The following is a 27,861-nucleotide window of genomic DNA, read 5'->3' as shown; positions in this document are numbered from 1 at the left end:
GATACTTGAGAAAGATGAAAAATTTCATGGGAGAATCTCCTGCAAGAGGTAGGGTAAGATAGCCTCATCTTCTTGCCAACAAAGTGCTCTGCCTTAGATTGCCATCATAAACTGACTCCAAAAGGAATACCAATGGAGGGTGTGATTCCAATGAATCTAGCAACACAGCTGCTATACCAAATATTACTTGAATCAGATGCAGATCCCTCATGAAATATTTTAATTGGCCGATTATAATATCCACTAGTATAAACACTAGTAGACCTTTAAAAATTGTTAGGTCTACCATATAATCTATATTCAAAGTCATAAGAAATAGAACTTGCAAGTGATTGCTCAAACTCATGTCCTAACCATCTAGTACCCAAACCATTACCAGAATCATAGTGTCTATATGAATGACCTATATTCAAATCTTGTATGTGCTCATGAAATTGAAAATATCACCTAGAATTTGAGTTGTAAAAAGAGTCACCTTCACTCGAAAATTCAGTTATTTTGCTCAAATGATGCTGCTGTGCTTCTATATCAGGATAATATCTATGATCAGTGTCTTGAATAATATAATAGTTATCATCTCCTTGAACCCATGACATACCACCAGTATATTGGCTATCATGATAGTTACCACGACTACCATTAATAATTTTTTTTGTTGAGATTGTCTTGTGTTTGCCCCGCCATTATTATCATCATTACTGCTGTCATCTTTTTCACTGCTAGAGATGCTGCTTGCGGAAGATAAAATATGTTTTGATATAACTTTTTTCGTCCTAGTACTCTTGTCTTTACTTGTAAATACTTGTTTTTTATGCTTTTTTTTCATACTAGTTATGAATTGGAACAAAGGCATATCATTATCATGATTATTATGGTAACTTTGCTCTCCCTTTTCACTTTCATTGATAGTTTTATCCAATCAAATTAAATCATCTTCATGAATCAATGATAGCTAATTTTTTTCGTACCACTCATCTAATGTATCATTATAATAAAAAAAAGTGATTTAAATCAATTGGATCATAAAAATCATCGGTGTACATCAAATTCTTTACTCTGAGTTGCATGTTGTAGTGTAAGACTGCCAACTTGTGCAATTTTTCAATTGCTAATCGATTTTGAAGTTTTGTATGTATCAAAAATCATGTACTCCAATTTCTTTCACAACCAGGTGGGGCACAAGTTTGACTCAAAACTTTAATTGTAATTTTTCTTAAATTAGGAGATTCTTCACCATACATGTTCCTCCATTCACTATTAAAAACATATAATGCAAAAAATTGTAATTTTAATGATGCATATATAATAATTATCATTAAAATAATATAATAATGCATAATATAATTTAAGGACAAAATGGTAGTTATGAACTTGGTAAAGACATAGCTACTGTCTTTATTGCAAGTGCACCTCCAAACTCTTAAATTTTGATCACGAATGTGTTTATCTAAGGATATCACAAAATTAGAATATTAGTAAAATCAAGGATAATCTGAAATGATATTAAGAGGTCAAACAACTACCATGTTAAACCTGAGTCTAGCACAGCAGCAAAATACAGTTTTATTTTACCCAACTTGTAGATAACTACAGTATCTACATATTTTAATTTCATAAAAGATCAACAGCCAAGCCACGCAGTCATAAGAAAAACATACAGACTTTTTCTTGTAATGGAATTATACCACAACTGATTTAAATGCAGATAAAATACTGAATAATCCGTATCATTCCACCATAAACATAGAAGAACATACAACAACAGCAAATTGTGACCACCAAAATTAAAATAACAACATTAGTACCAAAACTGTAGACAAAGCCAGATTTACTCTTGATTCTCTTAATTTTCTTTGATATTGACCATTCCTTCAGATTTGATTCAAGTTTACTCTTTTTTATCTCTTTCTTTTCAACGAAATTTTCGACAATTTCTCAATATTTCCTGCTTTCTTTTGCATCAGTAATTTTCATCACTAGAACAGCAGTAGATGTCTCTCTAGCCCTAGATCCAGCAGTAAATATATTCACAGCCCCTCTAGGATTCATGGTGATGGCCATCCGCTTAGGAGGAGTGATAACAGTAATTGTTTGTGGGTTGGTGGTGGCAATGGTCAAATGTAGTGGAGGAGGGTAGTAGGTGGAGTGGAGGGTTGAATGGGAGAGAGGTTAGTAGTGCCAGGTCTTATCGAGAACCAATTTCTAACTATGAAGAGGCCATGGATAGAAAGAAATCCCAAGCAGCCTGAAAACCAAAGCAAAGAACCCCAGGAAGATGTTGTAAACTCCGTAAAAATTGGCAAAATCCAAGACTTCAGAAAAAATCCTCTCAAAAGCAACGGAGAAATAACAAATCCATAGGACCTCCCTATTGCTTCAACAGATTCTTCTCCAAGATACTTGAGAAAGATGAAAAATTTCATGGGAGAATCTCCTGCAAGCGGTAGGGTAAGATAGCCCCATCTTCTTGCCAACAAAGTGCTCTGCCTTAGATTGCCATCATAAACTGACTCCAAAAGGAATACCAATGGAGGGTGTGATTCCAATGAATCTAGCAACACAGCTGCTATACCAAATATTACTTGAATCAGATGCAGATCCCTCATGAAATATTTTAATTGGCCGATTATAATATCCACTAGTATAAACACTAGTAGACCTTTAAAAATTGTTAGGTCTACCATATAATCTATATTCAAAGTCATAAGAAATAGAACTTGCAAGTGATTGCTCAAACTCATGTCCTAACCATCTAGTACCCAAACCATTACCAGAATCATAGTGTCTATATGAATGACCTATATTCAAATCTTGTATGTGCTCATGAAATTCAAAATATCACCTAGAATTTGAGTTGTAAAAAGAGTCACATTCACTCGAAAATTCAGTTATTTTGCTCAAATGATGCTGCTGTGCTTCTATATCAGGATAATATCTATGATCAGTGTCTTGAATAATATAATAGTTAACTTCTCCTTGAACCCATGACATACCACCAGTATATTGGCTATCATGATAGTTACCACGACTACCATTAATAATTTTTTTTGTTGAGATTGTCTTGTGTTTGCCCCGCCATTATTATCATCATTACTGCTGTCATCTTTTTTCACTGCTAGAGATGCTGCTTGCGGAAGATAAAATATGTTTTGATATAACTTTTTTCGTCCTAGTACTCTTGTCTTTACTTGTAAATACTTGCTTTTTATGCTTTTTTTTCATACTAGTTATGAATTGGAACAAAGGCATATCATTATCATGATTATTATGGTAACTTTGCTCTCCCTTTTCACTTTCATTGATAGCTTTATCCAATCAAATTAAATCATCTTCATGAATCAATGATAGCTAATTTTTTTCGTACCACTCATCTAATGTATCATTATAATAAAAAAAAGTGATTTAAATCAATTGGATCATAAAAATCATCGGTGTTATTTTTGTACATCAAATTCTTTACTCTGAGTTGCATGTTGTAGTGTAAGACTGCCAACTTGTGCAATTTTTCAATTGCTAATCGATTTTGAAGTTTTGTATGTATCAAAAATCATGTACTCCAATTTCTTTCACAACCAGGTGGGGCACAAGTTTGACTCAAAACTTTAATTGTAATTTTTCTTAAATTAGGAGATTCTTCACCATACATGTTCCTCCATTCACTATTAAAAACATATAATGCAAAAAATTGTAATTTTAATGATGCATATATAATAATTATCATTAAAATAATATAATAATGCATAATATAATTTAAGGACAAAATGGTAGTTATGAACTTGGTAAAGACATAGCTACTGTCTTTATTGCAAGTGCACCTCCAAACTCTTAAATTTTGATCACGAATGTTTTTATCTAAGGATATCACAAAATTAGAATATTAGTAAAATCAAGGATAATCTGAAATGATATTAAGAGGTCAAACAACTACCATGTTAAACCTGAGTCTAGCAAAGCAGCAAAATACAGTTTTATTTTACCCAACTTGTAGATAACTACAGTATCTACATATTTTAATTTCATAAAAGATCAACAGCCAAGCCACGCAGTCATAAGAAAAACATACAGACTTTTTCTTGTAATGGAATTATACCACAACTGATTTAAATGCAGATAAAATACTGAATAATCCGTATCATTCCACCATAAACATAGAAGAACATACAACAACAGCAAATTGTGACCACCAAAATTAAAATAACAACATTAGTACCAAAACTGTAGACAAAGCCAGATTTACTCTTGATTCTCTTAATTTTCTTTGATATTGACCATTCCTTCAAATTTGATTCAAGTTTACTCTTTTTTATCTCTTTCTTTTCAACGAAATTTTCGACAATTTCTCAATATTTCCTGCTTTCTTTTGCATCAGTAATTTTCATCACTAGAACAGCAGTAGATGTCTCTCTAGCCCTAGATCCAGCAGTAAATATATTCACAGCCCCTCTAGGATTCATGGTGATGGCCATCCGCTTAGGAGGAGTGATAACAGTAATTGTTTGTGTGTTGGTGGTGGCAATGGTCAAATGTAGTGGAGGAGGGTAGTAGGTGGAGTGGAGGGTTGAATGGGAGAGAGGTTAGTAGTGCCAGGTCTTATCGAGAACCAATTTCTAACTATGAAGAGGCCATGGATAGAAAGAAATCCCAAGCAGCCTGAAAACCAAAGCAAAGAACCCCAGGAAGATGTTGTAAACTCCGTAAAAATTGGCAAAATCCAAGACTTCAGAAAAAATCCTCTCAAAAGCAACGGAGAAATAACAAATCCATAGGACCTCCCTATTGCTTCAACAGATTCTTCTCCAAGATACTTGAGAAAGATGAAAAATTTCATGGGAGAATCTCCTGCAAGAGGTAGGGTAAGATAGCCCCATCTTCTTGCCAACAAAGTGCTCTGCCTTAGATTGCCATCATAAACTGACTCCAAAAGGAATACCAATGGAGGGTGTGATTCCAATGAATCTAGCAACACAGCTGCTATACCAAATATTACTTGAATCAGATGCAGATCCCTCATGAAATATTTTAATTGGCCGATTATAATATCCACTAGTATAAACACTAGTAGACCTTTAAAAATTGTTAGGTCTACCATATAATCTATATTCAAAGTCATAAGAAATAGAACTTGCAAGTGATTGCTCAAACTCATGTCCTAACCATCTAGTACCCAAACCATTACCAGAATCATAGTGTCTATATGAATGACCTATATTCAAATCTTGTATGTGCTCATGAAATTCAAAATATCACCTAGAATTTGAGTTGTAAAAAGAGTCACATTCACTCGAAAATTCAGTTATTTTGCTCAAATGATGCTGCTGTGCTTCTATATCAGGATAATATCTATGATCAGTGTCTTGAATAATATAATAGTTAACTTCTCCTTGAACCCATGACATACCACCAGTATATTGGCTATCATGATAGTTACCACGACTACCATTAATAATTTTTTTTGTTGAGATTGTCTTGTGTTTGCCCCGCCATTATTATCATCATTACTGCTGTCATCTTTTTTCACTGCTAGAGATGCTGCTTGCGGAAGATAAAATATGTTTTGATATAACTTTTTTCGTCCTAGTACTCTTGTCTTTACTTGTAAATACTTGCTTTTTATGCTTTTTTTTCATACTAGTTATGAATTGGAACAAAGGCATATCATTATCATGATTATTATGGTAACTTTGCTCTCCCTTTTCACTTTCATTGATAGCTTTATCCAATCAAATTAAATCATCTTCATGAATCAATGATAGCTAATTTTTTTCGTACCACTCATCTAATGTATCATTATAATAAAAAAAAGTGATTTAAATCAATTGGATCATAAAAATCATCGGTGTTATTTTTGTACATCAAATTCTTTACTCTGAGTTGCATGTTGTAGTGTAAGACTGCCAACTTGTGCAATTTTTCAATTGCTAATCGATTTTGAAGTTTTGTATGTATCAAAAATCATGTACTCCAATTTCTTTCACAACCAGGTGGGGCACAAGTTTGACTCAAAACTTTAATTGTAATTTTTCTTAAATTAGGAGATTCTTCACCATACATGTTCCTCCATTCACTATTAAAAACATATAATGCAAAAAATTGTAATTTTAATGATGCATATATAATAATTATCATTAAAATAATATAATAATGCATAATATAATTTAAGGACAAAATGGTAGTTATGAACTTGGTAAAGACATAGCTACTGTCTTTATTGCAAGTGCACCTCCAAACTCTTAAATTTTGATCACGAATGTTTTTATCTAAGGATATCACAAAATTAGAATATTAGTAAAATCAAGGATAATCTGAAATGATATTAAGAGGTCAAACAACTACCATGTTAAACCTGAGTCTAGCAAAGCAGCAAAATACAGTTTTATTTTACCCAACTTGTAGATAACTACAGTATCTACATATTTTAATTTCATAAAAGATCAACAGCCAAGCCACGCAGTCATAAGAAAAACATACAGACTTTTTCTTGTAATGGAATTATACCACAACTGATTTAAATGCAGATAAAATACTGAATAATCCGTATCATTCCACCATAAACATAGAAGAACATACAACAACAGCAAATTGTGACCACCAAAATTAAAATAACAACATTAGTACCAAAACTGTAGACAAAGCCAGATTTACTCTTGATTCTCTTAATTTTCTTTGATATTGACCATTCCTTCAGATTTGATTCAAGTTTACTCTTTTTTATCTCTTTCTTTTCAACGAAATTTTCGACAATTTCTCAATATTTCCTGCTTTCTTTTGCATCAGTAATTTTCATCACTAGAACAGCAGTAGATGTCTCTCTAGCCCTAGATCCAGCAGTAAATATATTCACAGCCCCTCTAGGATTCATGGTGATGGCCATCCGCTTAGGAGGAGTGATAACAGTAATTGTTTGTGGGTTGGTGGTGGCAATGGTCAAATGTAGTGGAGGAGGGTAGTAGGTGGAGTGGAGGGTTGAATGGGAGAGAGGTTAGTAGTGCCAGGTCTTATCGAGAACCAATTTCTAACTATGAAGAGGCCATGGATAGAAAGAAATCCCAAGCAGCCTGAAAACCAAAGCAAAGAACCCCAGGAAGATGTTGTAAACTCCGTAAAAATTGGCAAAATCCAAGACTTCAGAAAAAATCCTCTCAAAAGCAACGGAGAAATAACAAATCCATAGGACCTCCCTATTGCTTCAACAGATTCTTCTCCAAGATACTTGAGAAAGATGAAAAATTTCATGGGAGAATCTCCTGCAAGAGGTAGGGTAAGATAGCCCCATCTTCTTGCCAACAAAGTGCTCTGCCTTAGATTGCCATCATAAACTGACTCCAAAAGGAATACCAATGGAGGGTGTGATTCCAATGAATCTAGCAACACAGCTGCTATACCAAATATTACTTGAATCAGATGCAGATCCCTCATGAAATATTTTAATTGGCCGATTATAATATCCACTAGTATAAACACTAGTAGACCTTTAAAAATTGTTAGGTCTACCATATAATCTATATTCAAAGTCATAAGAAATAGAACTTGCAAGTGATTGCTCAAACTCATGTCCTAACTATCTAGTACCCAAACCATTACCAGAATCATAGTGTCTATATGAATGACCTATATTCAAATCTTGTATGTGCTCATGAAATTCAAAATATCACCTAGAATTTGAGTTGTAAAAAGAGTCACATTCACTCGAAAATTCAGTTATTTTGCTCAAATGATGCTGCTGTGCTTCTATATCAGGATAATATCTATGATCAGTGTCTTGAATAATATAATAGTTAACTTCTCCTTGAACCCATGACATACCACCAGTATATTGGCTATCATGATAGTTACCACGACTACCATTAATAATTTTTTTTGTTGAGATTGTCTTGTGTTTGCCCCGCCATTATTATCATCATTACTGCTGTCATCTTTTTTCACTGCTAGAGATGCTGCTTGCGGAAGATAAAATATGTTTTGATATAACTTTTTTCGTCCTAGTACTCTTGTCTTTACTTGTAAATACTTGCTTTTTATGCTTTTTTTTCATACTAGTTATGAATTGGAACAAAGGCATATCATTATCATGATTATTATGGTAACTTTGCTCTCCCTTTTCACTTTCATTGATAGCTTTATCCAATCAAATTAAATCATCTTCATGAATCAATGATAGCTAATTTTTTTCGTACCACTCATCTAATGTATCATTATAATAAAAAAAAGTGATTTAAATCAATTGGATCATAAAAATCATCGGTGTTATTTTTGTACATCAAATTCTTTACTCTGAGTTGCATGTTGTAGTGTAAGACTGCCAACTTGTGCAATTTTTCAATTGCTAATCGATTTTGAAGTTTTGTATGTCTCAAAAATCATGTACTCCAATTTCTTTCACAACCAGGTGGGGCACAAGTTTGACTCAAAACTTTAATTGTAATTTTTCTTAAATTAGGAGATTCTTCACCATACATGTTCCTCCATTCACTATTAAAAACATATAATGCAAAAAATTGTAATTTTAATGATGCATATATAATAATTATCATTAAAATAATATAATAATGCATAATATAATTTAAGGACAAAATGGTAGTTATGAACTTGGTAAAGACATAGCTACTGTCTTTATTGCAAGTGCACCTCCAAACTCTTAAATTTTGATCACGAATGTTTTTATCTAAGGATATCACAAAATTAGAATATTAGTAAAATCAAGGATAATCTGAAATGATATTAAGAGGTCAAACAACTACCATGTTAAACCTGAGTCTAGCAAAGCAGCAAAATACAGTTTTATTTTACCCAACTTGTAGATAACTACAGTATCTACATATTTTAATTTCATAAAAGATCAACAGCCAAGCCACGCAGTCATAAGAAAAACATACAGACTTTTTCTTGTAATGGAATTATACCACAACTGATTTAAATGCAGATAAAATACTGAATAATCCGTATCATTCCACCATAAACATAGAAGAACATACAACAACAGCAAATTGTGACCACCAAAATTAAAATAACAACATTAGTACCAAAACTGTAGACAAAGCCAGATTTACTCTTGATTCTCTTAATTTTCTTTGATATTGACCATTCCTTCAAATTTGATTCAAGTTTACTCTTTTTTATCTCTTTCTTTTCAACGAAATTTTCGACAATTTCTCAATATTTCCTGCTTTCTTTTGCATCAGTAATTTTCATCACTAGAACAGCAGTAGATGTCTCTCTAGCCCTAGATCCAGCAGTAAATATATTCACAGCCCCTCTAGGATTCATGGTGATGGCCATCCGCTTAGGAGGAGTGATAACAGTAATTGTTTGTGGGTTGGTGGTGGCAATGATCAAATGTAGTGGAGGAGGGTAGTAGGTGGAGTGGAGGGTTGAATGGGAGAGAGGTTAGTAGTGCCAGGTCTTATCGAGAACCAATTTCTAACTATGAAGAGGCCATGGATAGAAAGAAATCCCAAGCAGCCTGAAAACCAAAGCAAAGAACCCCAGGAAGATGTAAACTCCGTAAAAATTGGCAAAATCCAAGACTTCAGAAAAAATCCTCTCAAAAGCAACGGAGAAATAACAAATCCATAGGACCTCCCTATTGCTTCAACAGATTCTTCTCCAAGATACTTGAGAAAGATGAAAAATTTCATGGGAGAATCTCCTGCAAGAGGTAGGGTAAGATAGCCCCATCTTCTTGCCAACAAAGTGCTCTGCCTTAGATTGCCATCATAAACTGACTCCAAAAGGAATACCAATGGAGGGTGTGATTCCAATGAATCTAGCAACACAGCTGCTATACCAAATATTACTTGAATCAGATGCAGATCCCTCATGAAATATTTTAATTGGCCGATTATAATATCCACTAGTATAAACACTAGTAGACCTTTAAAAATTGTTAGGTCTACCATATAATCTATATTCAAAGTCATAAGAAATAGAACTTGCAAGTGATTGCTCAAACTCATGTCCTAACCATCTAGTACCCAAACCATTACCAGAATCATAGTGTCTATATGAATGACCTATATTCAAATCTTGTATGTGCTCATGAAATTCAAAATATCACCTAGAATTTGAGTTGTAAAAAGAGTCACATTCACTCGAAAATTCAGTTATTTTGCTCAAATGATGCTGCTGTGCTTCTATATCAGGATAATATCTATGATCAGTGTCTTGAATAATATAATAGTTATCTTCTCCTTGAACCCATGACATACCACCAGTATATTGGCTATCATGATAGTTACCACGACTACCATTAATAATTTTTTTTGTTGAGATTGTCTTGTGTTTGCCCCGCCATTATTATCATCATTACTGCTGTCATCTTTTTCACTGCTAGAGATGCTGCTTGCGGAAGATAAAATATGTTTTGATATAACTTTTTTCGTCCTAGTACTCTTGTCTTTACTTGTAAATACTTGCTTTTTATGCTTTTTTTTCATACTAGTTATGAATTGGAACAAAGGCATATCATTATCATGATTATTATGGTAACTTTGCTCTCCCTTTTCACTTTCATTGATAGCTTTATCCAATCAAATTAAATCATCTTCATGAATCAATGATAGCTAATTTTTTTCGTACCACTCATCTAATGTATCATTATAATAAAAAAAAGTGATTTAAATCAATTGGATCATAAAAATCATCGGTGTTATTTTTGTACATCAAATTCTTTACTCTGAGTTGCATGTTGTAGTGTAAGACTGCCAACTTGTGCAATTTTTCAATTGCTAATCGATTTTGAAGTTTTGTATGTATCAAAAACCATGTACTCCAATTTCTTTCACAACCAGGTGGGGCATAAGTTTGACTCAAAACTTTAATTGCAATTTTTCTTAAATTAGGAGATTCTTCACCATACATGGTCCACCATTCACTATTAAAAACATATAATGCAAAAAATTGTAATTTTAATGATGCATATATAATAATTATCATTAAAATAATATAATAATGCATAATATAATTTAAGGACAAAATGGTAGTTATGAACTTGGTAAAGACATAGCTACTGTCTTTATTGCAAGTGCACTTCCAAACTCTTAAATTTTGTTCACGAATGTGTTTATCTAAGGATATCACAAAATTAGAATATTAGTAATTTAAAAATACATAATATAATTTAAGTGAATAAATAATGACAATTTTGTTTACCTCATTCATTGCTTTTACTTGCACTTCAAAATCTAGTTCAAGCTTTTTAGTTACTTCTTTCAACCTTCTTCCAACTTCAAATATATTAAATTCACAAGTACCAGAATATTAAAGAGCTGGATTTAAGAAATAAGCTAGGCCAATGATATAAAAAATGATCAAGTGAGATAATCTTTAGTACAAAATAATTTATTTAAAAAATATATTTATTTATAAGTGTCAAGCATAATTACCTGCTGCATGCAAGTCTCGATGTAGGTACTTATACCATCTATCATCAATAATATCCCAATACTTTTGATAGTTTTTCTCTGCAATTTCTATTGCCATTTTAGCTCTATCCATTGCCTTATGTATAATGGGTAGTATGGGTTTTTTTATCCTGATTGATCACTTTTATAATTTTCACTAGCGACTCCATGATTGCACATATCCGTCGTACCCTTTTCCAAAATCGTTCTAACAAAATCAAGTCAGACACTTCAGCAGCTTCTTCCCTTCTTTAAGAACTACTATTATACTCCTACTACTCATTTGAAGTACACATTCGTTTCAATTCGATAGCATGACGAAGAAGGCTTTCCATTGCAATGAATTCGGTAACAAATTTATGCTAGGTCGTAATAACTCTCTATTATTTGTATATATCTTCATTAGATTAACCACTGTGTCACTATTGTATATAAAACTGGTAATTCTCCTACCTTGTTTGATGACATCCTTTATTGACTTCATCTGACCAATATCTTCCAGTATCAAATCAATGCAATGCAATGCGCAACACATGGTGACCAAACACAAATGCTTTCTTTTCTTCATTAGTTGCTCCCTGACTACCTTCATACTAGATTCGCTATCAGAGACAAGTCTTACGATATTTTCTTCTCCAATGGAATCCACAACCTTATCCAATAAGGATAAGACAACATTTTTGCAGTCTTTTCCTTATTTGTATAGTCAACAGAGTTGTAGTATATTGATAAGTAGATATTTTACGTATTTTTAGTATGTTTTATCAGTTAGTTTTGCTGTATTTTAGTCATTTTTATAGCTAATTAACTAGAATTCTAGTAAAAATATGCATTTTGTGGTTAAAGTGGTAAAAATTGCATTTCTAAGGATTTTAATGGTAAAAACTTTATATTTTTGTAGGTTAAATGATTCAATCATCAAAGGGAAGTGAATTGAGAACATATTTGGATGATTATTGATGATTTGAAGTGGTTTAAAGAGAATATGAAGTGCAAAGATGAAATGAAAGCAAGAACAAAAGAAAAGTAAGTGAAGACAGCTTTGATACCTTGTCGTATTTTGCCTATATCTTGAGCTACAAGTATCGAATTGAGGTGATTTTTATACCATTTTTAAGTTAAGAGATAGGTCTATATATTTGATGAGACATCAAAGTCTATTTCAATTGTTTTCCTTGTCAAAAAATTGAAATACTGAAGTGCCATTGTGATGTCGAAAGCTGAAATAGAGTTCTGACCAGTTGATGATATTTTGGTCATATCTCGGTCCACAAAGCACTAAATTAGATGATTCTTGAGGCATTGGAAAGCTAACGCAAAGAGCTACAACTTTCATGTTTTACATAAGAGCTAGTTTGGCCTCCATTATTGAGAAATAGCTATGGAAGTAGTACAAAAGTGAAAACACGACTATTCAATACGCGAGTAGAAGTCTCGTATTCCTGAAGTCGCATATTCTCTTCTGTTTTCTGCAACTTGTTCATCAACTTGCTCTGCTTTCATACAACTTTTTGAGCTCAATTCTAGCTAGCAATTTCGGTTGTATCTGATCAAGAAAATGGTGGAAAGTTGGAGAAATAACTTATGAGAGTTTCAAGAATAAAAAATAACAACTAGAAACAACTCATTTTGGCTCTTGAATCTTCTATAAATAGTAGTTTTTGGAGACCATTTAAAAAACTTTGGAAGGCTAAAGAAACTCATCAAAAATATAGTTTTCACTGGAATTTCCTTAGTTCACTAGTTAGAATAATATAATATAGGTAGTGTAGTTTAACTTTCTTGTATTTGTAGTTAGATTTGGATGAAAATTGGAGGAGCCAGATGGAGAGTTTGAAACTCATGTGACAAGGATGACTTCTCTCTTATCACTTTCTTTTTTGTATTTGAATTCATGTTTATCTATAATACAAGTTTGGATTTGTATTTTTATCATGTTTAGTTAAAGTTTATGTCTAGAGTATGGATGAACTTTCTATATCTTATTTGTGATGTTTACTTGATTATTTGATGATATTATTTTGAGCAAGTTATTTATCACTTTTGCTTTTTTAATCATGATTAACCGGCTATTAATTATGATAATCTTAAGGTGTTAAGTTTGCAATGAGAATTAAAATTTAACATTCGTTCAAAGAAGTGATAAATTTAGAGAATTCACTCACGAGAGTAGAGGAGCACCTTTGTGGCTTTAGTGACTTGTTTCATGTAATTTCATAGAAGAAATGAACTTGTAGTTAATTCATAACCATGAGAGTATGTATGACTTAATTACAAGTATAGTTGATTCACTACGAGAGTAGATTTCACATACATTAGGAAATTAAGCCATAACTAGTCAAAGTAATAGCATTTACTTAACCGGTAATCTCATTTGCAATAGTAAAGAATTCCATACCCCTAGGAGCTTTTTGGTGTTATTTTCATTACCTTTATGTTTATGATAGTTTAAATTATAAAAGAGTTCGAAAATCACCGGTAATTGAAAATCTTCCCTGTGAATTCAACCCTTAATACCCTATACTCGTTCACGACCTGTATACTTGCAGAAAAATCACGTATGGAGTATTTAAAAATTTATAAATGTAAAACTTGACTGTGGATGAACTACTTGTTATATGTACACCCCGCGCTCGTCATTATCATGTCTCTATAACAGTATACCATGAAATTAATGATTGGATACTTTGTCCAAATACTCCAACCATCACACATGATTGTGCATCTATATGATTTCCATTTGTGTTTAATGGAACTAATGTATTGGTCAACGGCTGTCATCTCCTCATTTAGATATTCACCTCCAATTTGTTTACCTGTTGGCCCTTCAATTCCAAGTCCAACACTAGCATTGTGTCAATCATTGATTGATAATAAGGATCACTATCAGCCGCATGAAATGGTATGGCATTAAAATGAAAAAATTTTGCAATTACCTTCCCGACTTTTTTGGCATTTTCTTTGAAAAACAAATTTTTTACTGATTTATTTTTGGAGGGAAACATGTACGGATCAACTCGCTTTGATCCCAAATCTCCTGTCCTGAGTTTAAAACTCTCTGAGAAAGCTCTTTTACTTCTAGAGGACAATAAATTAGGTATACTCGAAGTATTGCTCCCTGCAACGTAGAACATAAAAGATTGTAATATTTTTTTATTAAACAAGTCATGTAATCTAAAAATGGTATATTAATTCTTAGATATTTCTACATACATAAAAGATGTAAAATTCATAGTTCGCCGACCTTCAGATATAGAATGCTTACGTTGTTCTTCCATAAATCCCATGTATATACTTTCTTTCATAGCTCGCTTGTATTGCTTTCTTTCCAAAACTTTCATTTCTTCCTCGTTAAATTCGAAACTATCATCATCGTCATCATCCTCGTTTTCAACCAGCATATTGATGGATTGGCGCAATGATTAATTTTTCCTTTGTATTGCAACTCTTGCATTTTTACCTTAAATCAAGTGTTTCTTTAGAAGCTCTTTTATTTCTGTTGGAGCTGCAGGACATGCCTCTACTTGTCCTGCTACATGGCTGATATGTTGTTTCATCCTTGTAATTCCTCCATGTACAATTTTATCACAATAATTGTACTTTGCAACCTTTCTATCATCACCAATTGGAGTAGCATGATTCCAACAAATGTCTTGATTTGGAGCCATTTGACACTGTTCCTACATTAGTTAAATAAATATAGATGTGATGTTAAACATGTTAATATACATTATTTAGATAACAATAAAATTTTTTATTATCTAAATATATTAAAATTTTTTTGATCAAGTTTAATTATACAAGATAGTTTATACTTTCACAATTTGCCCACTTCAATTTTTTTGTTTAACCAAGTGGAACTTGTAATAAACTCTTTTTTTGCCATTTTCTATTTAATTTACCTAAAATCATTTTAACCAACATAATTGAGATACATGAAAATAAATAAATTACATTTATGATCATCAAAATGTATCCAAATAATAACTATTATTTTCTAACTAAAACTTAGATAAGAGACTACTAATACAATTAATCATATACTTACTAATATATAAAAAATGCCAAAATGCATTATATAAATTTACAAATATCTAAATATCACATATGAATACTAAATTAAAAAATTAAAATAGATAAGTTATTTTGAAAGAAGATGCGAACGTTTTGGCATAATACTTGAGTTTAAGATTAGGAGTCTAATCTCTTAATCCCTATATTACTTAAATAATTATAGATGTGATGTTGAACATGTAAATATGTATTATTTAGATAACAATAATTTTATTAAAATTTTTCCAATCAAGTTTAATTATACAAGATAATTTATACCTTCACAATTTGTCCACTTCAATTTTTTTATTTAACTAAGTGGAACTTGTAATAAACTCTTTTTTTGCCATTTTCTATTTAATTTACCTAAAATCATTTTATCCAACATAATTGAGATACATGAAATAAATAAATTATATTTATGATCATTAAAATGTATCTAAATAATGACTATATATTTTCTAACTAAAATTTAGATAAGAGACTATTAATACAATTTAATCACATACTTAATAATATGTAAAAAATCTCAAAATGCATTACATAAATTTACAAATATCTAAATATCACATCTAATACTAAATTTAAAAAAATTAAAATTGATAAATTATTTTGAAAGAAGACGCGGACCTTTTTGACCTGACGATTGAGTTTAAAATTAGGAATCTAATCTTTCAATTACTTGGGCCAAATTTGGACTTTGAGTGCTTCTAATTTTTTCTTCTATTTTTTTTCCCTCTATCTCTGGCTCCGGTGCAAAAGCCCTGAGCCCAGCTTCTCCAGTGTTGTTCCTCTCAGATTTAGCCGTCCCTTTCTTCGTTTTTTTATTTTCAATTTCCCTTTCGCTCCTTTGTCTCCTTCTTCACGGCCAGACGACGAAGAATTTCAAGAACCCCGCCAGCTGTCACCTTCATTCTTTCTTTCGCTTTTCCTTTCCCTCTGTTGTCTCCTTCCATTTCTGCCGTCACCCTCTGTTTTTCTCCTCTCCTTCCTTCACAGCCGGACTATGGAGAAATTGAAGAACCCCTTCCGCTCGCTTCTCCAAATAATCACTCCAGATACTGCTGTCACCCTCGTTCTTTCTTCTCCCTTTTCCTTTCTCTCTGTTTTCTCCTTCCCTCTCTGCAAACCTGAAGATATTCCCTCTCTGCAAAAGGCACACAGAAATTGACGGTATGTTTGTGCGGATGACTTGTCCCTTACACCTTTTAGAATAGAGTTACTAGACCCTGATGGTAAGGACTATTTAGGTAGTGTTGAAGTTTATAATGCAGCTATAGCTAAGGTTCTGCATAATTTTTTCTGTTTCTTGGAGGGTCTGCAGGTCTATCGTTGGTTCAACTGATCATTGTCTCTTTTACCAAGCAATGGTAGTTTCTGGTTTTTCTATGTGTTGCTATTTGGATTTATAATATTTTCATTCTTTATTTTCAGGTAATATGGAAGAAAAGAGCAGTACTGTAGCAAAGAGGACAAGGGCTCAAACAAAGTGTCGATTGAAGAAAATGATTGATGAATACTATGAGAAGAAGCCGAAGGAGAAGAAAGGGGAAAGTGAGAAAGCCCATGACTTTGATGCAATGAACGCAACTGAGGGGAAAAGGAGGGAAGAATTGGAGTCAAGTAAAGTCAGGAGAAATGACATAGGAATGGTTAGAATTAACAGCACTAGCAATGATGAAGAGCAAAAAGGGGAAAATGCCAACCGAAATATCTTCAATAGAAAGAGGAAGGGAGCTGTTGAAAAGTTTTTCAATGATGATGAGAGTAGTGGAAGTGATGTTAGGATTTTGGGGCAAGAGGAAGTGGTGGAAGAAGTGAACTTGAAGGAATTTAATAGGATGAGGAGGAGGAGGAGGAGAGAAACTGTTTACAGCTGTAAGAATGATGATGGGGGAAATGGAAGTAGTGTTGAGATTTTGCAGGAACAGGAATCATGGAGCTCTGAAGAGGGTGCTGATGATTCTGATAAAGACTATAGTGAGGAAGAATCAGGAAGCTCTGATACGCAATCAAACAATTGGGGTTATTGTAGCAAGGATAACCTTGAAGGAGGGATAGGGAAAGATGATGGCAAGATGAGTCCATCTGGAAGATATTATATCAAGGAAAAAGAGTGCAGTGAGGATGTCGAGATTCTTGGAAAGAGCATGGAGGATAATAGAAAGGAAGATTCAGTGGGAGGGAATGTCAGCAGTGAGAGTTCTTTGAGAAAAAGAAAGGTACATGGTAACCTGAAGGATGGTGAAGTGGTGACAAGTAAGTTATCGTGTCTGAGACCACGGCTTCATTCAACTCCCAAGTCCAGAAAACAGGAATCCGGACTTAGAACATCAAGAAAGTGCTGCCTTCGTGTTTCTGACAGTGAAAGTTCTCATTTTTCAGGTGAGGAGTCTGATTCATCAGATCGGGTGCCAAAGAAGAAAAAGGAAGGTAGTAGGATATCTAAGCTCTCTAAGAGAAGAGGAAGGGTGTTAAGAGAGGTGGATTATGTGAATATTCTTCTGGGGTCCATGTTCAAGGATGATGAGCAGACAAAGCAAAATCTATTTCCTTTTGAAGACAATGGTCCTATTCATACGCTGCTGTTAAAATTCAGATTTGATGATGAGGATCCAGCCCCACCTGAGAAAGAAGGCTGGCAGAAAGAAATTGACAACCTTTTTACTGAGATGGAAATGTGCCTCACGTTACCTGATTCTGACTTTACTGAATCATCCATGGTAATGATGCTTTGTTAATTTTGAGATTTGACATTCTCTGGTTACTACAGTGATTTCTGGATTTGGAGTTAAATAAGTATTTACATAGTTTCCACGACAGTTTGAATAGCTTAGCTAATACTATAGAAATGAAAGATTGTTTCTTCGATACGTTACTGCTGAAAACGATTTGAAGATAGCTCATTATTATGCCGCTGCTGTATTCCTTTTGCTATATCCATTCTTTGTCTGTCAGCTGAGTTTGGAGATCTTAGTCAACATGCTAACGTTGTGACTTCTGCCCTGGAATACTGAAGTTGATGCCTTAGAACTTTGAAATGATCTGGAAACATGCAGTAGGGTATCATCTCATGTCGGTCATCTAATATTTGTTTCTTCCTCAGTTATTATCTAATAATCTGTGTTTAACAAGATCATGTGGTTTTTCAAATTGTTGTAGTTTTTTTGATGGTATGCTTTCTTATGTAGTTTTAAGAATACAAGTTGCTACTTGATGATCCGCTGTGCATGCTATTTAGTTGGTCCTAATTTTGTATGTTTTTTTTTTTTGGCTATTGATGGTGTTGGGAGGATTATATTATTCATTTTAATTTACTTATACAACACCTAGCAAAAGGTTGCTGTTCTCCTTTTGAACCACTTTTAAGTAAATGTTTAAGCTAGATATCAGTTTTAATGAAACAAAGTTCTCTTCCATGTCCTGCTGTAATAAAAGGCGTTAAGGAAATTAAGATATTGGTTTTACTCCATAGATATTTTAACTCGTCTGTGCTTGAAGATTTTGATAATGTGGCAGCATGCAATTTCCTCTGTTCTTGTACGATAACTTTACAATAATTGGATTGTAAGATTCGTTTTCAATTTCCAAACTTTACAATATTTTGGATTGTATGATTTGTTTTTCGTCATCGTTGTATCACGTAGAAGTTCCAGAAATTTCTTTGTATGCACAATCACATACAGATACTCTCATCTAGTTCTTTGCGAGATCTCTGTCACTGGACAGAAAGATACTAAAGTATTTTCAGTGTGGTATTTGTGTCGTAAGAAACCTCCTAAGTTTTGTGCTCTTCTGGTGAAAATTACCATTTGGCTTAGATTTGCATTGTCCAAATAATGTTGTTGATATTTTTTGCTGGCTTTGCTGTCACTTTCCAATGATGTTTTTACTCTTTTTAATTATCCGATTGTCCAAATTGAAACTCGTGTGAGAAGATCTTGAGTTCTTGCATCGTTGATCATCAGGATGGCACGCATCATGTCACTGCTACGGCAAAGAGCCAAGCAGAATTATGTCTGTTAGGGGAACATCAGCTGATTCTTGAAGAACCAATTGGAATCGTATGCAAATATTGTCAAATTGTGTATATGGAAATGAAGGACATTTTTCCTGTTCTGGTATGTATTCAACTTGTCATTTGCATTATATTATTTTTTGAATTCCCTTCTTTTATGCTCCTTAGATGAACTTAAATGAATTAACTTCATACTCCTAATTTTTTTTTCCACTTAGCTTCTTGCTTTATTGGCTTGCAACAGAAGCGTAAGCATGTAAGACGGGGGAACACCCCGACAAAGATAAGGAAACAAGAACTTCTGTTCTAAGCTCATAACAGATGCTATGCTATTCTAGAACTCACTCTAAAACTTTAGGAAAAATGCCTATTCTAGACAGAGGCTCAAATTTTCACTAGACCAATGAACCTAGCCAAACACTACTATACCACAAAGGTCCTTCAAAATTTCCTTGCAAACATAGTAAACTGGATGCAGCAGATTTTTGGATAACTTTACGGTGTCCACTTCCCCAGAGTTGATAAACTGCAACAGCAAATCTCACCCTGCACACATTCTCCTAAATGACTTTCCAGCACAGTGTTGTTCAGCCTCTAACGATTCAGTGGACCAAGTCTTAGCAACTGTATATTTAGCCAGTTTTTATGGACTGACTGCAGGAGAGTAAGGACAAGAATATATGCTTAGAGATTCATTAGGGGCACAATCAGCTTCAACTGGCATACCCCAATAGATTAGCCTGTCTTTATTACTTAATCTCCACTCACATGCCAACCTTGAGGTATAGGAATGCTTAAGCATATATTTCTTTCCACAGACAGACGTACACCCGGCTAACTATTGGGCTGAGATTGAAGCTTTTTCATGGCTGATCTGGTAGTGTAGATTCCTGAAGAATCAGTTTTCCAATCTTCCTGATCGTCAAAACCTATAATAGGCAGACAATAACGAGTATCACGTTTTAAAGCAGCAGCACCTTTTAATTTCCTATCAGGGAGCCAAAAACAAGAACCACACTTAATGGTAGTGGCCTCCTTAGCGTCATTTTTACTAGCAAAGAGTTAAATAATCTGGGCTAAGTTGTGTAATGAAGTGGGACCTTTACAATGTTACCAGAACTTCATGTTGTTACTTGCATTCCCAGATTTTTTTTTAGAAAGTTTTATCTAAATTGCTATTGCCTGCAGAAAAAGGAGACTTCACACAGACGGGATTGGGTTGACCTTTGCAGAGGTGATTGCTCTGGTATTCATGAGCTTCATTTTGGTGAATTAGCCTCTCGAAACTACTACACCTCCATTGATGCTGAAGGCTCTGTATTGGATCTTATTCCCAATGATATTAGGATGTCAATGTATAGTCATCAACTGGATGGATTTGTCTTCTTGTGGAAAAACATAGTAGGAGAAACTTGTATTGAGAAGCTGAAAACTGAACTGTCTGATGATGGAAGAGGAGCCATAATATCACATGCCCCTGGCACTGGGAAGACCTGCCTGACAATTGTTTTTATTCTGTCATTGTTAAAAATGTATCCAATGTGCCGGCCTGTGATTATAGCTCCTAGAAGCATGCTGCTTACCTGGGAAAATGAGTTCCGAAAATGGGGATCTAGAATTCCTTTTCATAACTTTAATAGCAAGGACTTGTCAGGAAATGAACTCAAGACTGATGCAGAATTTCTTCGGAGGGTTGGAAGTCGAATGACAAAGCTGTACTCTTGGACAAAGGATAAAAGTGTTCTAGGAATCAGTTACAAGTTATTTGAGCAGATTGCCAGTGGACGGAAGGGAAAAAGAAGTGATGAAAGACTTGGGGAAATCTTTCTTCAACTGCCTGGTCTTGTGGTTCTTGACGAAGGGCACACACCTCGCAATCAACAGAGTCTTGTTTGGAAGGCTTTGACAGGAGTTAAGACAAAAAGAAAGATAATCCTCTCTGGAACTCCCTTTCAGAATAACTTTGACGAGTTGTATAATACTTTTTGCCTGGTAAACCCAAAGTTTTCTGGTTCAATCACTTCTGAGAGTTGCAACAGAAGATGGCAGCGGAAGAGCAATGTGGAGAAAGAGAGATGGATTTCCTTGACCAATGCCATTCATAAGAAATCTGACTATGTGGTAGAAGAGCTCAAGGCTATGATAGATCCCTTTGTACATGTACACAGAGGTTCTATACTAGAAGAGAATCTCCCTGGTCTGAAGGACACACTTGTTATTTTGCGGCCAACCGATGAGCAGAAGGACATTCTTCGGCTTATATCGGATGATTGGAGTAGGTTTGACCAAGTACATTTGGTGTCACTCATTTCTGTCCACCCATCATTAGCTGCTTTCAGTAAACGCTTGTCTGCCCGCAAAGATAGGCTAGGGGTGCTCGGATGCAGTCCTTACGCTGGAGTAAAGACAAAATTTGCCATTGAGCTCATCCGATTATGTGATGCATCACATGAGAAGGTTTTAGTTTTCAGCGAATTTATTCATCCTTTGAGATTCATAATGCAACAGCTGATGGATCAGTTAAAGTGGAGAGAAGGCATAGAGATGCTGTATATGGATGGAAAACGGGATGAGAAGAATCGCCAGTCATCAATTAGTTCTCTGAATGATCCTTCCAGTAAGGTGAAAGTTCTTTTTGCATCCACAAAAGCATGTTCTGAAGGAATAAATCTGAGTGGGGCATCAAGAGTTGTTTTGTTAGACGTTGTTTGGAATCCTTCAGTTGAAAGGCAAGCAATAAGCAGAGCATATAGGCTTGGCCAAAAGAATCTTGTCTATGTTTATCATTTGATAACCTCTGGGACCTTGGAGGTTGAAAAGTATGCTCAACAGGCTAACAAAGATCGCTTGTCTGAATTGGTATTTTCTTCTCGAGATAGGCAAAGTAACAAGTCCAGAATTTCATCCGTTTTTGAAGACAAAGTCTTGGAAGGAATGCTTGACAACAAAATGCTGAATGATATCTTTGAGAATATTATTCACCAGCCAAAGGAATCAAATGTATTTGCAAACTTCAATTATGTTGAGCACAAGCATTAGCCAAAAGACCTTTTGCTGCTATATCTCTCATCAATTGTTGATACTGTAGCATTTTGTTTAGGAGCTCCAGTGACCTTTGTTCTGGCAACTTTTGAAACTTGCTGCACTTTGTTATAGAGTCTACTGATATGTTTTAAACTGTCTGATTTTTCTGTTGTACTTTTAATCAGCATTGTTTTACAGAATAGTTTTTCATTGTCCTGGTTCTTTTTTCAAGTCCCCAGAACTGCCAGTGTGATTTGGTAGTTTTTCCAGCCAGATAGCATGTTTTGTTTATGATTTCTGTAGTGTCAGGCTGGATACAGCAAAAGGTCTTAATTAGCTTTATAATGGATTAACTCTTGCAGTCCCTCAATAGATATTTTGAGGATTTCCTTTTTTAGATTTCTCTCTTTTTTTTTTTTTTTTTTGAGGTTATAGAATGTTTATGTATATTCTACACTGGAATGTGCTGGGCAGTCTCCCAGATTTTAGTTATTGCAGGTGAGCCTTTTGCATGGAGTTTCACTTTGATTTGGGAGCTAAATCCATGATTTGCGAATAAGTTCAGGTACATATTTCTTTCATGATCTTTTTCTATGTCAAACGATGTTTCAGTCCATCGAATTATTAAGACAAGCTATGTTCCCTTCGTTGTACATGTTTAGATTCTTGAAAGAATTTCTATAATATTCTTGAGCTTGGATAAGTAGAATGAGAAAGTATTCTGGTCACTGCATCGTCGTATCCCATAGCTCATCGGAACATGTTTAACCTCTGGATAATGGCCTCTTGGGCAGTTAGATAAATTCCTTGACAGAATTGAATTGTCCATAATCTAAGCAGAGTGAAACTCCTGTAGATACAGGTATTGCTCCTTTCTTGCTTGGACCTCTACTTCTCTGTTAGGAAGCAGAACTAGAGAATGGTTATATTTTATGTAGCTTGATGCATTGTCCAAATTTGCTAGCTATGTTTCCGAAGGGTTTTCAATAACCAAGTTTCGAGGGATCTAGAATGAAAAACTGCAATGTGGTTTGATTATATTAGTAGAACTTGATTTTACATAAATCCTTAAATCCTCATGCAAATTCTCTTGAATCGTTGGTTATGGATGCAGGCATTGGTCCAAAAAACTGGTTTTCTGCAACGTGTCGAGTATGAAATTTTGAATGGTAAGGCTGAAATCTAAGGAGAGAGAATCATTTAAATGGTTGGACTGGAGAACAAGATACTGAACTGATGAGATGTTAAAAAAGCTGCATAGGTACTGCAGAGAACTTGTTGCAAGACAATTTAATAGAACTCAAATTGGAGAGCTTTCCAAGTTCTTCAGGAATGCTTCCTTCAATAATGTTACCTGATAGACTGAGGATGTGTAAAGCACACAGATTCCCTAGTGAATGTGGTATCATTCCTCTGAAATGATTCACAGAAAGATGCAACACAAGGAGGTTATTAAATGAAAGCAGGAACTTCACTTTCAAGATTGTTGCTTTTCAAATTAATGACTTCGATGTCTGCATAAGTTAGATTTCTAGGAATATCACCTTGGAAAAAAGTCAAATATGAAGTGAAATATGCTGCAGGCACAAAAGATGACCGAACTTATGAGGTATTATACCATCAAAGAAGCTATTATGCAAGATTGAGTTCCTTAACTATGTAACTGAAGGAAGCTCCCAATTTTCAGTGACGGCAAGTTTAAGGCTGTCTCGCTTTGATCAAAAGAACTGTTCCAAGAAGTTAAGAACTAGAAAAGGGTCACTCTCAATTTGAACTTTCATGGCAAGCAAAGCTTGCCAGTCTGTCTAATTTGACGAACTGACTAAATTGCTGGCTGCAGTAGGCGTGAGTGACTAATGTTATAGAGTTCAGGAAACAGAGTATAACACTTGAAAGCATATGCATTTCAAATTGGACCTTCATTTCCTAGGTGGATGGGCTATGCAAATGCAATGTGTTGGGTATGGCCTGGCAAAGTTTAGCTGGAATCCTGTGTAGATAACCATATCCGATGAAAAGAGTACCTCCTTTTGGGAAATAAACTACTGTTTATTTTGGCTAATGTAGTGCCAATGCCAGATTTGCTGGAAACTTGACAAATTATATTTAGTTTGTCAGGCTCCCATTGCAGCTTGGCTCACACCACACAATGACATTTCAGCTCCTCCTGATAAGAATTCTGGTTACGACTTGCAAGTAAATGTAGAATCACTCTCTTACAGCTAGTGACTATGGGGATGTAGTTTGAAAAATGAGAAATGTACCCAGAATTTTAATCCAGCTGCTGTGGATACCTACAGTTTTCCTTGTAAACGTTGCTCCATGATGTTGGGCTCTAGCTCTCTCTTAGGCCTTTGGTCAAAATCCCTTTTGCCGTACGTATCCAATTTCCCAGGAGCGGGTATCCTAACAAAGTAAAAAGTGACGGAGCAAAAATATGTCACTCAAGATCCAGAGATCATAATTTTGAAGAGGAAAAGTGAACAGCCAAACTTCTCAGCTTAAGAACCCCATTGATCATAGTTTTGAAGAGGAAAGTGAACAGCTTGTGAAACACAAAAATAAGCTGGTTCCACTTTATAAATGAAAAAACTACAGCATAGATGTTTTTCAGTTTTTAATGAATATTAGTAATTTTTTGTTGAACCCAACTTCTTTGTTTCCTGATTACTGTAGTGAATGCTGAATCTTCTTTGTACTATATGTGTTATTTCAAAAGTACAAGGTACGTTAAGTGAACCTCTTTATTGACTGAAAGCCACATTGAAGCCTGCAGTACAGCATTTGGACTAATCAGGTAAAGGTATCAACTGTAAATTTACAATCAAGAAATCAGCTGGAAGAACAGAATTTTTTTTTCTTCCAGAATACCATTCTAAGATCAAGAATCAAATTCTATCTGAGAAGGAAAGACATACAAACTGAAAATCCAAAAGGCAATGTGCACACAGAACCTGCAAAATTGGATTTGACATTTCAACTTTGTATACTAGTTGTTGTCATACCTTCACTAATTTCATCTGCACTATCAACAACTTTTGATGGGGAATGAGCAGTAAACGACACTTCATTTTTGAGCATTCATGCTTAAAAACTACATCCCTAGCCGCCTATAGGTTCATCAATGCATCCACTGCATCCATCCTTTCTCTTGGCCTCTGAGCTGAACTCGAAACTCTGACATGGAAAGCAGAAGCCAAACACCTTTCAATTTTATGACTGGCACATCTTCTGGTTTGAGTATGAGTGACAATTGAAGATTGAAATAAGAAAATCAGAGACCTCAACCAACTGAAAATAGAGCAACTCAAAAGCATCAGACTTGCAGTAATATTTGGATTAACGATGTATATAAGAAATACAATTAATCCAATTACATAAGATGATCAGTGAAGAACAAATTCTGTGCAAGATCAGCAGCATTTGGCTAAGCAAACATGTCCTGTGGAATTTCATTGACATCAAAAAGGTGCCAAGACAAAGTAATGTGGATTTTATTTGCAAAGTTTCAAGGTTTGACAAAAAGCCGTATGGTAATCACCTAAAGCAACATATCCAACTGTTTATACAAGTTCAATTGTTCTTGAATGGATATCAACGGCAAGAAAAACAGACCTTGCAAAGCCAAAGTCACTTAAATGAGCGCAAAGTTGCTCAGTGAGAAGCCGGTTACTTGGCTTTATGTCACGATGATTGGGTGGGATTTCACAGCAGTGGTGAATATACTCTAATGCTGAGGCAACATCTACAGCAATGTTTAACCTCCAAATAAAGTTCAAGTTCTTTGGCTGCAGTAAGTTAGAAGAATTTGGATGTAACCAGTTTTCCAAACTCCCGTTAGGCATGAACCCATAAACCAAGGCTTAGAACTCGTTGCCTCTGAAATCAATGCTTGAGAAAGATGTAATTATCTTGACTAGATTTCTGCGACGAATTTTCCTCAGAGCTTCACATTCAGGCATAAAACTCTTTTCTGGATCCTCAGTGTTGAAGGTTCAGTACCTTCACAGAAACTGCTCCTTCACTGTACTCGAAAATTCCCTTGAAGATAGAACTATATCTTCCCTCAGCAATTAAATTGGTTGGAAAAAGCCATCAGCAGCTTGATGAAGTTCTGTATAAGAAAGTTTAAGATATTGATCTCCCAGAGGAGAGTCTGAAGATGTACTAGAAATTCTGCTCTTTCTTGTGGAGCAGCAGAAAGCAGTTAGGTATGCTAGGAGAAAAGAAACAAGGAAACCATCAAACGTGAAGATCAAAACTCCAATCAAGTTAAACTTGCTATTTGCGGACTCTAAACTTCCATATGGCTTTTCACTTCCAGCAATGGAAAACATTGTAGAGTTCATAAAAAGACCTTCGTTTGGCACTTCTCCTTCCAACATATCATAAGAAGGATTCAGAAACTGTATCAAGCGAAACAGTGCAAGACTCACAGGAATGCTACCAGAGAGAGAATTTCTAGAAAGATCTTGAAGTTGAATTCCTCTCAATAGATGCAATGATGATGGAATTGGGCCTTTAAAAAGGTTGCCCTGCAGACTCAGAAACTCTAAAACTTCACAAAAGCCAAGGGAGGATGGAAGCTCTCCAGACAATCTATTGTTTGAAACATCCAATCTCCCAAGATTTATCAAGTTACCCACCCCTGTTGGTAAAAGTCCACTGAGACAGTTCTGAGCTAAGTTCAGAAAGACTGAGAGTGAATGATTGAAGGCCCGTAAGTTCTTCAAGTATTGCACCAGTAATTCTATTCTGTGAAAGATCCAAGTGTTGCAATACTTTACAGTTACCCAGAGAAATAGGTATGCTTCCTTCTAATGTATTCTCTTGCATTTCAAGAACATTTAGCAGATTAAGATTCCCAATGGAGGCAGGGATCTTACCAATGAATTTGTTCCCTTCAAAATAGAGTCCCTGTAGCTTTGTAAGTTTTCTAATAAGTTCAGGGGTTATTATCACTCGATCCCCTTGATGTTCGGTGCTATTATCAATTTTCTCTTTAATGTTATTTTTTAATCACTTTACCTCCAAAACTAACAGTCAAACTTAACGGAGTTTGTTAATTAAAGTGAAAAGACATGTTTAACCCTAAATTATTATTATTTTACCCCCATAAAATATAGTCTCATTATCAATTTACCCCATAGAGATATTTTTTAATTAATTTATCCTTTCATTAAACTAATTTAGCAAGTTAAAAAACTTTAGAAGAAAATATTCTCCTCTTTACATAATAAAAATAATAAAAAATTTAGAGTGACTCTTCTCCTTTTTAGTATCTAGAAAAAAAGTCAAAATATTAATTTCTTTCTTCTTGGCCATCTTATTAATATTGAAAAAAATAGAAAGATGGAGAGGGGGAGG

General features: G+C 34.4%; 1 protein-coding gene and 1 non-coding gene across 5 annotated transcripts; one reads left to right on the top strand and one right to left on the bottom strand.

Moving 5' to 3' along the window:
* Positions 1 to 16,188: 16,188 nt before the first annotated feature.
* LOC113707174 (SNF2 domain-containing protein CLASSY 3) lies at positions 16,189 to 22,655 on the top strand. Of its 3 annotated transcripts, XM_027229370.2 has the most exons (5): positions 16,190 to 16,625; positions 16,887 to 17,711; positions 17,838 to 18,175; positions 19,421 to 19,573; positions 20,659 to 22,655. In XM_027229370.2, the coding sequence occupies exons 2-5, from the start codon at positions 16,892 to 16,894 to the stop codon at positions 22,507 to 22,509; spliced, it is 3,162 nt and encodes a 1,053-aa protein (XP_027085171.1). In that variant the 5' UTR covers positions 16,190 to 16,625; positions 16,887 to 16,891; the 3' UTR covers positions 22,510 to 22,655. The 3 variants fall into 3 exon arrangements, with proteins under 3 accessions (XP_027085170.1, XP_071919116.1, XP_027085171.1); XM_027229369.2 differs by having other exon boundaries at positions 16,189 to 16,625; positions 16,887 to 18,175; XM_072063015.1 differs by having other exon boundaries at positions 16,189 to 16,687; positions 16,887 to 18,175.
* On the bottom strand, positions 22,196 to 27,349 carry LOC113707175 (uncharacterized). Of its 2 annotated transcripts, XR_003452167.2 has the most exons (4): positions 26,110 to 27,349; positions 25,500 to 25,785; positions 24,759 to 24,900; positions 22,196 to 24,661 (listed from the first exon to the last, which is right to left on the bottom strand). It is a non-coding gene; the product is annotated as an uncharacterized protein (transcript). The 2 variants fall into 2 exon arrangements; XR_003452166.2 differs by having other exon boundaries at positions 22,196 to 24,900.
* Between the last annotated feature and the right edge of the window lie 512 nt (positions 27,350 to 27,861).

Source organism: Coffea arabica, chromosome 8c, assembly GCF_036785885.1.
Source record: "Coffea arabica cultivar ET-39 chromosome 8c, Coffea Arabica ET-39 HiFi, whole genome shotgun sequence".
Lineage (NCBI taxonomy): Eukaryota > Viridiplantae > Streptophyta > Magnoliopsida > Gentianales > Rubiaceae > Coffea > Coffea arabica.
Note: the sequence above shows the minus strand (reverse complement) of the source record. Positions and strands in the feature narration are given on the sequence as shown.